The 17,931-nt window shown below is 39.3% G+C and overlaps 1 protein-coding gene across 40 annotated transcripts in view; it reads left to right on the plus strand.

Moving 5' to 3' along the window:
- The window catches only part of ZBTB20 (zinc finger and BTB domain containing 20), an 811,121-nt gene that overhangs the window by 764,495 nt on the left and 28,695 nt on the right, over window positions 1-17,931 (plus strand). For 37 of the 40 annotated variants that reach the window (XM_050781935.1, XM_050781939.1, XM_050781938.1 and 34 more), the window contains 2 exons: window positions 2,537-2,700; window positions 3,074-3,261. In XM_050781935.1, the coding sequence (XP_050637892.1) occupies window positions 2,690-2,700; window positions 3,074-3,261 (199 nt within the window). In that variant the 5' untranslated portion in view covers window positions 2,537-2,689. The other 3 variants (XM_050781962.1, XM_050781963.1, XM_050781961.1) reach the window with 3 other exon arrangements.

The following is a 17,931-nucleotide window of genomic DNA, read 5'->3' on the forward strand; positions in this document are numbered from 1 at the left end:
ATGTCAGTCAGGAAGCAAGAGCGAATCTAGGGAAGGAAACAAGGGCATTGATATGAAGAACAATATGATTTTTGCAGTGTTAAAAATAAAAGAGTAATATATTGGTGGTTTTGCTATGTCTTTATGTTTGAAAGAAAGCTTTCTTAATTTTCTGAAGTACACATCTGAAAGTATCCTAGGCCCTATCTACGAATATCAAAAATAAACATTTTTTTCTGCTAGGTGACATATGTCATTACTGTTTTGTCGCTATATTTAAATGAATCGTGAGGGCCAGCCTAGCCTTACTGAGCAAAATAGTCCTGCTCTTATTAAATGCCCCTCATCGACTTAAAGCAAAAGCAGCCAGTCAGGTAGTTTTGCTACCTTGCTGCATAAAAAGTAGGAAACTTCATTGGGATTCAGACTATGACTATTCTTAAAATACACTTTAATTTCAGCTTCCTTTCATTCTGTCCACAGTCAATTACTGAATGACAGCTTTGTCTAAGCTACACTGCTTAATAGTATAGACAAGGCAGTAAACTCTGGGAGGGAAGGATCCAGGCCTGTTTTATTCTTTAGCCCATGTTGGCACATCATGGGGACATCATAAATATTTGTAAAATGAATATGTAAATGAATGAATGACAGGAGAGAAGGAAGAAGGAAAGAATAGATGAACACAAGGAATACAAAAATAACTAAGACATTTCCTTACCTTCAGAGAGCTTACAGTCTCACAAGAGGGATATGCACATAAATAGCCATTATTGAAATAAAATTGAGTGAGTGAAATAAGATTAAGAAAAAAAAAAAAAAAGAGCATAGGCGTTTCAGAGAAAGACCTAGGGAGGAATTCAGTGTTTGGAATGAAGTCCTATCTGGCAGAGAGGAATCAAGACAGTTACAAGATGAAGACACCATTTAATAAGTATGAAGGATAATAAGTATGATTTCAACAGGGCAGCAATGAAATACGGGATATTCAAAGCAAGAGAAAACTTGAGCAAAGATGTAGACCCCAGAATGTAGACTCCCAGGATGTTCTGGAGGATATTCAAGAAATCTGAGGGTCCAGTATGGCCAATATATAGGACACATGAGAAAAGTTAGAGGAGATACGGAACCAACCTTGAGTGTCAGGCTAATGTAGTCATCTTAGATTTAGTGAATGCAAAGAAACAGGACTAGAGGAGTGAAGGAGGATGGAGAGCCAGTTAGTAAACAATCGACTAGATAAAAAGCAGTAAGGTGATTGCATTGAAATTGGAATGGAAACACAGATGTGGAAAAAAAATACGAAGGAAGCAGAACTATAAGAACTTATTGATGAATTGACTTTAAGGCAGAGGAAGGTGTATAGTGATGCTGAGGTTTCCAACCTGGTGGTAGACAACAGTGATAGAGATACGGACCTCAGAGAAAGCATTGGTTATAGTAAAGGAGTTGGGCTTTAGCAACTTCGATCTTGGCTACATCTTTAGACTGAAAACCAGAATACCAGCTCCTTCAGGGTCCATGTAGACACTCAAGATTTGGGGGTTACTCCCATAGTCACCATTCAAAAAACAATTGATAAGGTATTATAATTTGTTGCTTCTCTTCTATTGGCTTCCTCCATACTGAAAAAGATATCTGAAAGCCTCTCTTCTATTCTAATCTTTATCATGCCATCTCTGCCTCCTGCCCTCTGAAGAAACAGATTTTATTTCACAACCTGTTGGACTGAAAACACAGCATACTAATCATAACACCATATTCTGCGAGGGCAGATTTAACTACCCAGCACAACAAATTTAAATACAAAATATTCTGCATAACAAGTCCATTACCATGCTCATAGAAACAAGGGAAACATGGAAACAAATCTACTTACAACAAATTCTGTACCACACATAGTCTTCTACAAATAAAAGAAATGCTTTTTCTGGTCACTGTCCACATAATGATAGAAAAAGACACAAATCCAAGGGAATTGGAGAAATGTTCAGAAACTATTAATAATAATCCAGTTTGGCTGTGGTCTAGGGTACGAGTAGTATAAGCTAAGTATTTGTTAATTTCATATCAGTTGCATTGTCCTGGGGAGAGGAGACCTGAGCTGACTGATAGCTGTGCTGTTTTACTTCCTATTCCTGACCCCATATAACAATTAGTAACAATTACTTTCTAATTCCCTTCACCCTTCTCTTCCTCGTGTCCCAAACACACAGTCATACCCTAAACTCCAGGACGATGCACCAAATCAAAAATCTTAGACGTAGGATGAATAAAGAGTTGGAGTAGAAAAATCTCTGCATGACACCTTCCCCTCTTCAGCTACTAGAATCTAAGCTCTTCTTTTCACTTTTCACTTGCTACTGTAACAGAAACCTCCCATCACTACCCTCTCGTCTGTACAGGCTGCAAATTTAAATTGTGATTTGAAATTTATTTAAGATAAAATCTAAGTAAAAGCAAGAAAGTTGAATGTTCCATAATGTATTCCATGAGTAGAAATTTAAAGTTGGAAGGAACCTTTAAGGCCTTCTAATCCAAGCCCTTTATTTTACAGATGAGGAAACTGAAGCCCAGAGAGGTGAAGTGAGGTGCCCAAGGCCACACAGCAAGTTAGAGGCACAGCTAGTACCATAGCTCAAGTCTCCTGACTCCCAGTCCAGTGCTCCTCCCATTACTCCACGAGTCCTGTCTCTAAGCTTCCTGACAAATGCTAGAACGGTAAAACTTCCACTAGTATTTTTCCAGACCATGTTAAAACTCCTAAGGGGGGAAGAGGGATGCTTTCTTGGATAATGTCAGCCATACGTAGCTCAAGCTGTCTAAAGTTCTGGGACAGGGTCTTTTTATGCAGCCAACAGAGTCCAAATGTGGTGCTGTTTGCTTGGCCCATATGCTTTCATGTGTTCCCAGTTAGGCCATTACTGGAGGGAAAAAAAACAAGAATCAGCTTGTTTTAAAACAAGGGACATACTGGACTCCCTCCCATCCCCCTTCAGAAAAAAAAAAATCAAGTTATCTTTAACAGATTCTAAAAATGCCTTTTCCCAAATATGCAGTCAGTTCCTTCAAAGGGCCCTTTGTTTATTTTCAGGAAGAAACCCAAGACAGCTGAAAACCAGAAGGCATCTGAGGAGAATGAGATTACTCAGCCGGGTGGATCCAGCGCCAAGCCGGGCCTTCCCTGCCTGAACTTTGAAGCTGTTTTGTCTCCAGACCCAGCCCTCATCCACTCAACACATTCACTGACAAACTCTCACGCTCACACCGGGTCATCTGATTGTGAGTACACCACTAAGGTGATGGTGTCTTCGCAGTGCGGAGTAGTGCTTCTCCCCTGGGTTCTGGCTTTTTTACTTTCAGAGCAAGCCGTTTGCATTTGGTCTTCTCAGGCAGCCAAAAGTAACGTGCCACCATTTTCATTCAGCCAACATCTCTATGTTTTCAAAGCTAGAGTATATTTAAAAGCCAGGTGACATGCCATTTGGCCTTAAAAGGCTAATTAATTACATAAACCACGTTCTTTTCATAGCACTAACTTAGAAAAAGAAGTTTTGTTGCTGGTATTCATTTATTCTTGATCTGGATAATGGCACTTCCATAATTACTAAATTGAACAACCAAACATGGACCTCAGAAGGCCAGTTAGACACAAGGAAACATCCATTTTGAAATTACATAACACAAGTCAGATTTGCATTAGTTATTGGAGTCTCATGTAGCTTGGCTGAATTTCTGTCTTTCCAGTTTTTAATTTATTTTGAAGTGGTTAAAGGATAGCATAAATTTACAGAAGAAAAGAGAATGGCTTCCAAGAATTCAGAAGCCACCCAGACTTCACACAGCCAATGAGAATCCAGGTTAAAAATATTTTTTAATTAAAAAAACTGCCTAAGGGCTAAATTTGGAAATGGGCAGCTTAATGAGATCGTCGCTATTGAAATCACTTCTTTGCTGTTTATTTTTGCCATCTTCCCACTAATCTGGGAGTCACTTCTTCTAGTTCTATTTTAAGCAAGTTGATAAATCACGTTTAGGAGATTTTTTTCTTTTTCTGAAATGTAACCCAATACTTCAGAGAAAAAGAAACATGTGTGTTGACAATGGAAAGGAATGAAATAACTTTGGAGTCGAATCCAAAAGAATATTCCTTTTAGTCTTAAGATGCCCAACAACTCTTCTGAACTGATCTCCATAAAGGATGTCTGGTAACATGCAAGTAACTGGCATATTCTTCTTTAATAAAAATGAGTAACATAAGACCCACAGAGTTTTATTTCAAAAATAAAATTTTGTCCACAAAGACAAAAATTATTAGGAAATGAGATTCTAAATCTTTTATTGTTATTTTTCTGACAGAACAAATATAACATTCTGCAAAGAAGGCAAGAGACAGATTGGTCCAGGAGATTCCATTCTCCACTTGCTTCATCATGATAATCTCCAAAGAGAGGGAAATGACCTGGGGCCAGTGTTGGGGTGAAGAGAGCTTGTTCTACTTAAGGTTGGGCTAAGACCATATTCTAACTGTCACTAGAAAATGAAAAGGGAAGTAACATGAGCCAAATCTCTGTGGCCTATGTGATTTAAACAGTCGAAGTTGCGGCTTCTGTAGAGAAACCAGGGGGCAGAAGCAGGGACTGTGTCCTGAGGACCATCCTAATCGTCACATCCTTGGACCTTCTTGCCTGGCAATCTCCAGCGTAATAGTAATGACAGAAAGAATTGGAAAGTACCATGGCACAGTGCCCAATAGGCATGTGCACACTGTCCCTTCCCACCAGGAAAATCACCTGTTCCTGTGGTGAAGGGCCTGGAGTTTCTACACGCAAGTCTTCATTACCTGGCTTTCTGCCGCACCTTATGGGTGTGGATTACATAGAATTGCCTTAGCCCAGAAATCTTCTGTTGCAGCAAAAATGAATGTTTTGCTGAATAGAAAAAGCACTGGGCTTCACTTACTGTGCTTTATCATAAGCATCCTCTGGCCAGGCCTTAGCATTGGCATGAACTAAGTTTAAGGAACAGCGCGAGTGTGGTGTCACCATACATCTACTTGGTGGCCCTGGGGAAGCCAATGGATGTGAGCTCAGTTGGAAGAACAAACCAGGAGGAGAAACTTGATCTCCAGCTGTTTTTAGACAGTTTGATTTTGCCATTAAGATGTGTAAGTCTTCTCTGTTCCAACCTGTTGTTTAAACTGATTATACTTTCCTCCAAATATATTTGGATTGTAGTTTGTCCTGATTTGAGCCTACACTTAGAAGAAAATTGTTTTTAGGAAAGATTCACAGAAATCTGTCCATTTGGAGATTGCTTGAGAGAAGACAGGAAAAAGGTTTATTTTAAGCTGTTAAAATTTTTGGATGCTCTTCTTGCATTCAAGAGGATTTTTTTTTTTTTTTTTTTTTTTTTTACTTTCAAATGTCATTCTTACCATAGATTAATTTAAAAGCCTAATTTCTTTAAGGTAAAATATTCAGTTCCTATTTAGAACTAACAGATTTGGGGCATTTAAAAATAGTGCCCTTGACTTGTTAGTCTCTTTAACTTCAGAAACATTCCACCAGTGTGTAGTGTTCCAAGCTTTCACAAGTGCCTGAATTTTTATAGCACCTTTTTATTTGTCATGTGTTTAGCAAAATTATTCTTAGTCATGTTTTAATGCCCATTTCCTGTCAGTATGATCCTTCCCAATTTACAGATGAGAAAACTGAGAAAATTGACACCCAGGTAGATGAAAGACTCGCTTGTGGTTAACTCATTTGGGTACTGAGGGGTGTTTATGGATTTACTCTCATTGTGAGAGCATTTCTTATTGGAATTCTCTGTTCTGAGCCCAAAGATGGCATTCCTGGCTCTGAACAGGCATCTTGAAAATGTGCAACTACTCATATTGGTGACTGGGTTGTAAAACATGATGGATAAAGCATCCCCACAAAAGAAAAGTCAGCTCTGCATGTAAACTGACATGGTTGGGTAACCCACCATCTTTTTTGCATATGAAGGACACGGGCTGTGTTTTCCAGCAGAGATGACAAGTCTGACCCCCTAAATTCTCAGTTGGCTATTTGACTTCCTGAGCCTCTTCAAATTTTGCAAAAGATCCCAGTAGTATTCAAAACGAGAAGAAATATAGTTGAGATATGCTTTCTGTTGTGAGATGATGAGGTTAATATTGCTGCTAAAATGTATGTTGCTTTGCAGTGCACCTACTAACACAATTTCCTTTTAACAGTATTCCCCCATTACCCCCTAGCTTATCATCTCTTCACCATTGCTAAAAATCTAATGGTAAGCAAATTCACATGGTGATAATGGAAGGCATTAAGATGAGTTATGGAATCTGAAGGGTAAAAAACACCCTAGGTGTTTGATAGAGCAGTTCCCCACTAAACAGGCTGAGTATGAGCTGAGCCAAGTGCTCCCTTTAAATGCTTAAGCAGAACTAAACCAAGTCAGTAAAGCAGACGAAGCTCTCCATATGAAAAACCTTTCTTGACAGCTATCAAGCTGTAGCACATCACAGTCATATACATGTGATAGACGCGACCAGAACTTTTACTTGCATATTTCTTCCATTTTGTTTTCCCCCAAATAAGGCTCCCATTGAAAGAAGTGATTTTGCTCCCTGTGGCCGTCCTCCCTACTTCTGCTGTAGATCCACCTATTCTGATGTCTTTCTTTTGTTGCGAGCTGATATCCGTGGTGACTCACCTTCCCATGTTTTACACCGGCCTCATCAGACTGTCTCATTTTTTTGTGTCCTTGCCAAGATGCACTTACGCTTGAACAGTTTTTATTTATTTTTCATTGAACCTTTACACATTTCCAAACTGTTGTGTGGGTGGGTTTAACTTTAGCTCTGTAGCATCACTCTGCTGGGGCTGGACACTCACAGAGGCCAGTGGGCTCTTCCTTTTCCAACTCTTGCCATCCGCCTTCCTTGGCCTCCCGCTCCCAACCATTTGCTTCACCCACCCGAGTCTCTGTGATTAAAATTTTTAGTACATTTGGCTCATTTTGAACTTTTAAGCAATTTTTTAGAGAACAAAACAGAGGATTTTTATGGCAAACTCCATTAATGCCACATTAAGGCTGACATTTTAATTACCCCAAAGTCAGGAAATGCAAAGTTCAGGTTCCCACAGCAACAGAAACTGTCCCCTTGAGTGCTGGCATCACAGCAGATTCTTTCATTCCCTGATTACACAACACTGGGTGTGGGGACATTGTTTTTATCCACGTATGTGGAAAGGAGCACAGCTTTTATCCTTTGATTTTTTCCTGTAACTACAGTTGAGGATATGGGTCTTTAGCTTCCCTCCCAAAACCATCTATACGTATTATCCTGAAACGGAAGACTATTATAGCTCTACATGTGCACACGGACAGAATTAAAGTTGCTGTGGGAACATTAGCTCTGATTTCCGGACTTCCGTGCCAGTCACATTTAAACCATAATGTTGTAATTTTTGGCATGTAATAAATGTGCATTTCATGTACACAGACAGAAAGAAGCATAAAATGTATTTTAAAGAGCAATTAATTACTAACTTTGTGATTAAAAAACATTTGGTGCATGTTCCTTCCCATTTAGCATCAGCTGCTGGTCTTAGCCAGGCCTAATAGATGACATACTGTGTCTCATCCTGTAACTCAGATGTACTTACTGTATGTTCCCGTTCTTCCAGATAATTAATTCCCTTAGTAAAGCTGTAGGGGGAAAACAAAATGGAAGGAATATGCGAGCATGTAAATAGGGTAAGGGATATTTTGAAGGAAATTATTCATTTCTGCGAATAAACCTTTTAGTCCCTGATAACGAGCCAGAAATCTGCTAAGTGGGTGTAGACAAAGGTTTCTGGCCACCTTACAGCATCTGGTTCAGGGCCATAAGAACAACTTGAAAGCAGATTTCCTCTTGAATTCCAGGCATGCCCACTGGGGGAGTGATTTTACTCTGTAAAAACTTATAGGCATAAGGCTTAAAAAGTTGTTTTACTCTATAACAACTTTTTAGTCTATGCTGTATTCAAACTGGAAAGTAAAAGTTATAGGAAATCAGGTAAGATGAGGACTTTGCTAAAGAACCTCTGACTTAAAGAGTAATTTTGTTTCTTCCTTTATGTTTAAATCTGGTTTACCCATTTGTGTTAGAGAAGGAAGTGTTTCAAAATAATGTTTGAACGGGTTTGTGAGTGAAAGGAGTTAGTAGCAATACTCTATGGTGCCGTGTTTAAAAATGCAAATGCTTGAGTATATATTTGAAACCAAATGAGATAAAAAACTTTTCTAAAAGGATGTATAGCTTAAACTCTAGGTAAGGCTTTAAGAGAGACACGCTCAATGAAGAACCTCTTGCTATCTGTTCATTCTGTCTCCTGCTGTGTATTTCTTTTTGTTCAGTTTGGTTGCGTATGATATTTAACCTTTTAGAAACATACTTCGGTTTTACAGGGCTCTGATTTGCTTTTACTTGGGCTGTCTCTATGTGTGAATGTATGTCTGTATGAGTGAAAACTGCTCAAGCAAGTTTGAAGGTCTCTTTGGCAAATTTGACTGCATGTTCAGAAAGTTTCCAATCGGAAAGCTGATTCAGTGTAAAACCTTCCAAAAACTTCCTGAGGCACCTGTTCACATGAAAAGATTGGATTTCTGTTGGAGGTGCTCAGAAGGCAGTGTTTATAACTGAAGATCTCTGTTTGGTGTGCCAAAAAATGAAAAACATTTTGGCCCTAGAAAACCTCCATAAATGTTCAAAATGTATAATCAAACAAAAGCTTCATTTGGATTCAAATGCATGTATCTCAGCAGATGTGTCTAAACTAACTGGAATCCCACAGGAGCAGCTGAACTGGATTTTGGTATGTCTTGATAACTGAAAGAGTTATTCTTAGACTTTGGAAGGACAAAAATGGTCCATCTGTGAAGAACCGTAATAGAGACATGGCAAAAAACAGCATCCTCTGAAAGAGTTTATTTATGGAATTTAGGACAAGTTGGACAATCCTGAAAACATTTTAGGGTCACACTAATTTGCAGAGAAAATATAGCCAAAATGGAATGGAATAACAACCACAGACAGTCACTATCCAATGGCTTGTTATTAATTTTCTAATAAATTCCGTATCAGTTAAGCAGTAATAGAGCATCTTTGGTATAACTAAGTGCTCTCGTTGCCCCCAGAGTGCTCTGCATTCTGCTTTATTCTATGTCCTGTAAGGAACTATAGATTTATCTTTTCATTTAAACTGTTTTTCTGCCATTTCATTGCCAAGTAATCTGTCAAATGTGGATTTCATGTCATACAAAGATAGTCTTTCCCTTTTTAAAAAGTCACCTTTCTGCCTCTTAGTTCATTGATATATAATCTCTTCGGAATTTTTTCGTTACCTTTTATACCCTTTATTTAGAGATTTTAGTGCTTAGTTCAGCACTTACACATTGGAAGGCCAGTTCTTTTTTTTTATTTGCTCTAACTTCCCAGAGTTTCCACTTTGTATATTTGGGGACACACTTATTTTTAAAAAGCACAGGTCTTCAAACTTTGTATCTAAATCTACCTCTATCTTTAAAATTGGCCCTCTTTTTACAAAGCTTGTTATTTCCCTACAATACCAATTTAATTGGATTTCTCCCATAGTCACTTAATGCAGTAATTTCTGGTAGTCATTCATTCATTCCTTTAGTCATTAATTCAGTCATTGATCAAACATTATCAGATCCTCCTTCTGCACCAAGTCCTCAGCTAAGATTAGGGATGAAGATAGGAATAAGACCCCATCCTCACACTTTGGAACATAATGGGGTAAATACAAATGCAGAATTAAAGTGTTCCAGTATGCACAAAATGCTACAGAGCCCCCGAGGAAAGAGCCTGTTGCAGTGGAAAGAGCTCCACACCAAAAATGACATTGAACTGGATCATAAAGGAGTGGGCATTTGTAAAGTAGAAGGCAGAAGTAATGGCATTCCAGGCAGAAGGAACAGAAAGAAGCAAAACCATAGAGGCATAAAGAGAGCGCAGAGTTTTCAGAAAACAGAACAGTTCAGTTATGACACTGAGGCCTTCTTATTCTTTGCCTCATATTAATCATGGGAAAATTTGTTTTTGGGTAACATTGTCTGTTGTTATAATTCAGCTCAGCTAAATCCTATGTCCATTTTAGAGACATTTGCTTTCCAAATATATAATAAAGCAAGACACTTACTTATTTTCTGATAGGCAAAAGCACCCTTCCTTCCACATAGCCAGTCGAAGTAAGAAAGTATTCCGAGGGGGCCGGGCGTGGTGGCTCACACCTGTAATCCCTGCGCTTTGAGAGACCAAGGTGGGCAGATCATGAGGTCAAGAGATCGAGACCATCCTGACCAAAAGGTGAAACCCTGTCTCTACTAACAGTAGAAAAATTAGCTTGGTGTGGTGGCACATGCCTCTAATCCCAGCTACTTGGGAGGCTAAGGTAGAATTGCTTGAACCCGGGAGGTGGAGGTTGCAGTGAGCTGAGATCGCGCCACTGCACTCTAGCCTGGTGACTCAGTCTCAAGAAAAAAAAAAAAAGTATTCTGAAGGTCCTAATGATGATTTTGATCAGTAAATCACAAAATAAATTTTCTTTTTCTTTTTCTTTTTTGTTTAAACAGGGTCTAGCTCTGTTGCCCAGGCTGGAGTGCAGTGGTGCAATCTCAGCTCACTGCCACTTCTGCCTCCCGGGCTCAAGCAGTCCTCCCACCCAGCCTCCTGAGTAGCTGGGAACACAGATGCGCGCCACCACATCCAGCTAGTTTTTTGAGGTTTGTTTGTTTGTTTGTTTGTTTGTTTGTTTGTTTTGTAGAGATGAGGTTTTATCATGTTGCCCAGGTTGCTCTGGAATCCTGAGCTCAAGCGATCCATCTGCCTCGGCCTGCCAAAGTGCTGGGATTATAGGCATGAGCCACCACACCTGGCTCAGAATAACTAATTATTGAGAGAAGTTCATTCATGGAGCCAGAGTCACCTACAGGTGTCATGCTGGAACTGTGTCATCGACTTGTGGCCCCTCCAGACTCTAACAGTCTGTCCTCTTATGAAATCCTCCCAGGTCCCTTGGCAAGTCTGGTCTCAATGCCCATTGGCTCAAGTTACACTGTGTCATATTGCTCTCCCAAACAGTGCATAGATATGGTTGTCTGCATGTAATTGTTAGGGCCCACTGCTGATTTTCAGGGTTCTGTTCTTCATCTTGCCATCTCATCCAATGCAGGAATACATCTTTAATTCTTATCTACAGCTGCTAGTGACAGTTTCGTGTGTGCTTCCTCTGCTCAGGGCAAATTTCATTATATAAAATTAGTGCTTCTCCATATCTGTGAAGACTTCTCACATCCGTAGTTACAATAAAAGAGGCCACATGCACTACTGCCCTTCGAGTTGGAATATTTACGATTGATTGAGAGCAGGCGTGAGGATTCTTTAAGGACTTCTTGCTTTAAGGAAATTTCAAGTCGGATCTTTCCACCAGTCACCTCACACTAGGTACCATAATCACGTACCTTATTACTTCATCAGCAGAATGCTTTATTTTTTTTGTGGGGGGGGCAGTTTCTTTTTTGCTTTTCTTCTGCCTCTGAATCATTTGTTCTCTCTGAGGAATGTGTACCAGTTGTAACTTTTTATCAGCGCTGCAAGATTAAAGGTTACCTGGTCTATACCCACTATTGTACACATGAGAAAACTGAGGCCCAAATAATGCAAGTGTCATAACAAAAGTTTCCCAGCATAATGAGTGACAGAGTCAGAAACAGAACCCTGCTCTTTCTCCCACCATTTATGCTGCCTGTTACTAAGTCTGCTTCTGGAAAAACTTATGTTTTCTGAACAGAAGAGAGTCAGCACTATTCATCCATCAATATAGTGGATGCTTTCAATGTGGAGGACCACAGGCTAAGTATTGTGCAGGATGCAGTTTTATAAACTGGAGTCCTAGGCTCAGAGACTTAGAGTCTTGTAGAGAAGATCAAATAACATTCACAAACAACTTCCGTGCAGAATGGTTAAAGATATGTCCCCATACACACAGACCCACCAGAGCATTGATTCCCTCACTCAGTGAGTATGTATAGAATATATCTTTTGTGCCTGTCACTATAGTGAGTTCTGTGAGGACACAAAGGTGGAGAAAAACACACACCGCCACCAAGAATCTTAAAACAATACATGTCCTCACATCACGAGCATCTGAGAATTTAGAAAGTTTGTAAAGTATATTTTAATCCAGGTAACAGTAATATCTAGTTAGGTTTATTAGAGATGGCTCCTTTTGAACTCTTTTGAAAGACTGGAAATGAAGCATTAGGACTAGGTATGAGGGGTTTGCACTCTGCTGCAGAGCTGTGGAAGGGTATTAAGTGGGGCCTGCCATGAGCAAGACTTTGGGAAGACCTAATTTGGCAGCCTGGTTGTGAGAAGGAGCAACTGGAGGAAGGAGAGGGTCCAGACAGCACTGTCAGTGTTTCATACTATTGGTGACCTGAAGGGGGCGGTAACAGGAGGAATGGGGAGGATCCAGGTGCAACAGATTTTGTGGATGAGGGTAGACAGCTCTGGGAGCTGAGTGTTAGTTACAACAAAGGCAGTTATCAAAGATAACTCCAAGATATCAAGGAAAGATGAAAAGCATTTAAAGGAATCGAATAGAGTTCCATTTTATATAGTGCTGAGTATGAGCTACCATAGGTGTTCCCAGTGGAGACAACTAACACTGAGTTACAAACAGGGTCCTGGGGCACAGCAGGAATGCTTGAGATTAGGACTAGCAAACCCTTTGGCCAAAAGGCCACACTATAAGCCATAGATATGGGAGTAAACGTCAAAAGGTCTTTGTTGAGAGAAAAAGGGAAAGCAAAACCTTGGGAAATATTTACATGAGTGATAAGCAAGAGAATGAAGAATGCATAAATAGAGGAAAAGAAAAGAGGGGTCTAAGAGATAGGAGAAAAACCAGGATAGTGCAGAGAGACCATCAGAGAGAGGAAGAGTGAGCGGTCAGTATCAGGTGGCACAGACACCAACGAGGGGGAGAGACCTAGGAAAAGATTACCTTGGGTTTTGGGATTACTGGCCTCCTGATTGTTGTCAAGAAAGCAGAATCAGATGTGTCACAAAAAATACCATAAAGAGGGGTTCAAGAGCAAACATAGGATAAATGGGAAAGCAACTATTACAAAGTAGTTTTTTAAAAAGTTTTAATGTTTTAAAAAGAAATAATAAGTAACTCAAAAGTGGAGTAACGAATATTTTTATGATACAAGAATTCCTAGCCCATTATAGACTGAGAAAAACCAGTGTTAAGGGAGACTCTGCAATTAAATAGGCAGAGTGAGAGGGAATTAGATCTTCCATTTCACAGGGCAATTGGAATGGTAAATATATGCGAAAGGAATTTGAAGGCACTACCCAAGCCCAGTGAAGCAGTAATTATATTATACTGGTTCTTTCTCTACTTCTCAACATTGCTTTCTCTTCTTTTTATTGAGAAACAATGTTTTGCAAGAATTACTACTTCACAAATATTCACTCAGTTCCTTACCCTCAGTAATCTCTGAACACTAAGCAGAGGATAGATGTCATATACTTTGAACATTTAAATTATCCTAACAATTTTTAAAATAATTTTTTAAAACAATGGTTTTTAAAATGACAAAGCGTAATTCTTTAAAAGCCATGTTCTGTGTACTACTTTCATGATATGCCCAATTCCGATAACTCTGTAATTACTAATAAGAAACCTATGTGTTGTTCTCAAGTCCTCCTTCATTGTCATGAGACATCCTCAAATTCATTATTTGTAGGTGGGGAGGGTAGGTTTCAATTTGTTTACTTAAAGTATGCTGCTTTCTGTGATGGTCCAAGACATTCCAAAGACCAATCCCACCTGTTCACAAAGTATCTGATACACCTTTACTTTAGGATGGTGATCTGGAACCAACTGAATCAAATGATACTTTGTTCTACTATTAAATTACCTGTAAAACTAAATAAGGAGATTATTTTGTCACTACTGAAAATTATATAAACAATCACATGGAAGAATTTTGCACATGAGTCTTTATAATTTCACAAGGCCAAATGAATTTATAGTTGATGTCAAAATCAACCTTGAGGAGTTTTTTCCTTTCCTCTCCAGTTCTAAAAATGAGTTTCCTCCTACTTATTTATTCTCACTGGTTTTAGCTTGGTCAGGTTATCAGTTTTATACAAAGATATGAGACCAAAGAGTACAGAATTTTTAAGAAAGCTGAGTGTGGCATGTAGAATACTACACAAAGAATTTCAAGAAGCAATAATTGAATTAACTTTGTCATTAAATTTTTTGCTATAATCACTTTCTTTCCTATATAATCACTGATTATCTCTTTGCCTCATATCTTAACCAGATATTTAGATGTAAAGGAGATAATGAAAGAAAAGTGCATATAAGTTTGAACTACAGAAGATAACTCTGTGTCTAATAGAAAAGACACATGCAAATTCTGAACTAAAACTTTTAGAAGTTAACCCCAGGGAAAAGGATACATCATTTTCTCAGGGAAATACTATAGGTCTTTACATGTAGGCCTGAATGGAATTTTTCCAGTTTTTATAAAACGCTCAGAAATCTAGCCCATTCCATTTTATTCCTGACCTAAAGGTCCCAGATGGGTGACTAGATCCTGGGATTCCTGAAGTGGCCTAAGTAATCCTGGGTTGACGTGCTAACAGGCACCGCAAAGCAGGCCTGGTTTCACTGGGCAGTGATACGGGCAAAGCGTGCCCCCACTCCCAGCCCTGCTCCAGAGCAGGAGTTCTTGACGTGAAGGTCTTGGACTCCACTGGTACCATGACCAGGCCTTTCTTTTAGAGCTTCATATTCTTTCCTGTGTGTTGTTCTGGGACACAGGTTTAAAGATTTTGTTACACTGGGGTCAGAGAACTAAAAGAAGGAAAAAGCCACTTCCTCAGGACTTATACTAATCAGAATCTGCATCCTCAAACCTGGCCCCCCAGAGTGAACTAAGAAGCAAGGAGGAGAGGTCCCTGTGAACAACCCAATGCAGAGTGGCTCCTGATGGCCTCCGACATGCCTTCAGGGCAGGGGCAGGTATGAGAACAGAACTAAAGCTATTTCTTGAACAGGTTGATAATGGACAAAGATTGGGGCTGTGTGTTATTTTCCAATATTCAGAAAATATTTTCTCACCCCCATGGTCTAGTTATTTGCTCTTTTTAACGTGAACTTCAGCCTATGAATACATTTTATGTGCCTTTAATTAACCTCCCTATGTTTCCATTTCCTCATGTGCATAATTGCATAATGAGAATAAAAATAGTATCCATCTCATAGGGTTATTAGAAGGATTCGATGGAAAACTATATGTAAAGCCCTTAAAGCAGCACCAGAAAAACAGCCAGCACTCCAGGAATTTGAGTGTCAGCTACAGTTTTAAGTGTTTGAAAATAGTAATATGAACTAAAATTGATGCAACCTAACTGAGAGTTGTTGCAGGTCCCTATCCTTTCCCCCTGAGAGTGACTGAGGCTGAAAAGCCCTAGATCTGTGGGAAGAGATTGTGTGTAGAACAGTTACCTCCTTCACTTCAAGAAAAGCCAGTGCCCCTTTTCTTGTCCCTTCTTGGATTCAGGCCTGAGTAGACTGGGACACTTCTCCATTATCTTTTTGCCTTCTTTTATTCCCCCATTTGTATTTTTTTTTTCTAAAAATGAAAGAGGACTAATATGCATAATCTTATTCTTACGAAACACCCCATTTACAGACAAGGAAACTGGGGCTGAAAGAAGTGTCAAATCTCTCTGAATGTTGTCCTCTTGGTATAGGGAAGGGTTAGAGTATTATTAACATTATAGCATTACATTCTACTGTTAACCTATTAAGTTCCTTCTTGTCTTCAAGTGCATTCTAGTCAATGAGAGATTTTCAGGCTGTGCATGTTGGCTCACACCTGTAATCCCAACACTTTGGGAGGCCAATGTGGATTTATTGCTTGAGCCCAGGAGTTCAAGACCAGCCTCAGCAACATAGTGAAACCCCGTCTCTACAAAACAATTAGCGGGGCATATTGGTGTACACTTGTAGTCCAGCTACTTCGTAGGTTGAGGTGGAAGAATCACCTGAGCCCAGGAAGTCAAGGCTACAGTGAGCCATGATCATCCCACTGCATTCCACTCTGGGTGACAGAGTGAGACCTTGTCTCAAAAAAAATAAAAAGAGAAGAGAGATTTTCAAATTAGAGGGAATGGATTTGTGTGCTGTCTTACCTCAGAATACATTATAGGATCTGCACATTTTCCTGTCTGCATCCATCTACAATCTGTCCATTCACCTTAGGTGCCCTTTCACCGTAGCTCTTTCCAGCCGGGATGCCTAAAGAGGGCAAAACATCAGATCCTTAGAATGTGCAAACTTCTGTGCTACCGTATCAGAGAGCCCTTTGCAAAGACAAATACTTATAAGTAAAGAAATGCATCTTTTATTTTTTTGAAAGTCAGTCGGCTTGATGGCTTGAGAGTTGTCTGAAATAATTTAAAATAGAGGTAAACTTAGAAGAGTAAATGAGTTTCACTTCCGAGGAGGCTTGCTTGTAATCACCCTGCTTACTTACCTTCTTCTACTCTGAAGCAGTCTGCAGTAGTTGGGAAAAGTATAATCTTAAGAAATTCAGTAACAGTCACTGGCTCATTATACCTGGTAAGTTTTCCCCATCCCGTGGTGCCCACCGTTTTTGGTAATGCGTGGAGATAATTTCGGACGTTTGCTTCTCTTAACTCCTGAGCACTTCTGCTTCACTGTAGAATTCCAGAGACACATGGGTATGGAACTTGATCTACAAGCCTCCTAGTAATAGTTGCAGATTAGATTGAAAGCCAAACTAGACTGTACACAAGTCTGTATAAATCCCAAAATAGAGCTTTAAAATAATAACTTACTGAGTCATGATTTCTGCATCTCATATGCAGTATTCCTTAAATCACATGTTGATGGCTAATCAACAAAATCCAAAGACGCAAATTAGATGGTACAATATTTACAGAGAAAATATATGTGTAGTTTGAAAAGCAAGGATTCTCAGGGTTACAGTCCCACCCCCATTCCCCCCAGAAATGATAGCAGTTGCAATCTGAACTCTCAACATTGTAGCCAAGAAAGGAATGAATATAACAATGGAAAGAGAAAGATTTAAGATAGAACTTCTTAGTTAAAGGAGTCTGGACCTTCAAGAAATATGTTTAAGAAAGATGCAGAAGAAATACTAGGTAAGATGAATTATTCCTTTTCCTCAAATAACATTCTAGCAGTGTACTTGTTAAATGTTTTGGCCAGGTGACAGAATTCAGGAGGGCAGAATCTTGTTTACCTTGTCCGCTGCTGAATCCCTAGCACCCAGCAAAGTGCTTACACAGAGTAGGGGTAGGTGCTTAGCAAATGTTTGTTGAATGAATACAAGAATGTGGTAGAAAGAATGAAGTGAAAAGAATGGTGTAGTGCATTTGGAAGCATTCTGCCCGTTTGTGAAAATACAGGTACTAATTTTTTACTGAATGATTTTTTTTTCATTCAGCAGACCTACAAAACAGTGTATCACAAATACCCTCTGCTTTTTATGCTGGAGAAACAGAAAAGCTTTCTTTTGAATGTAGGCTGCTACATGTTTTAATTCTAATAGCAATATGGCAGGTCAACTTTGTGGTATAATCTGGTGCCTGTTTTTGATAGATATCATGGAAATAGATACTTATTTTCAAGATGCTCAAACAGATGATTAGGCAAAAGCTCTAGCAAACCTTGAAACAACAGAAAGGAAAGGTTTTCCCACTCCCACCTCCCGTTGCTGTAACATCCTGCACAGTTTTCTGCAACCCCACATCCTCCTCCTTGTTTCATCCTTTTCCTGGGTCTCATCTTTGTCTAGGGA

Source organism: Macaca thibetana, chromosome 2 (assembly GCF_024542745.1).
Source record: "Macaca thibetana thibetana isolate TM-01 chromosome 2, ASM2454274v1, whole genome shotgun sequence".
Classification (NCBI taxonomy): Eukaryota; Metazoa; Chordata; class Mammalia; order Primates; family Cercopithecidae; genus Macaca; species Macaca thibetana.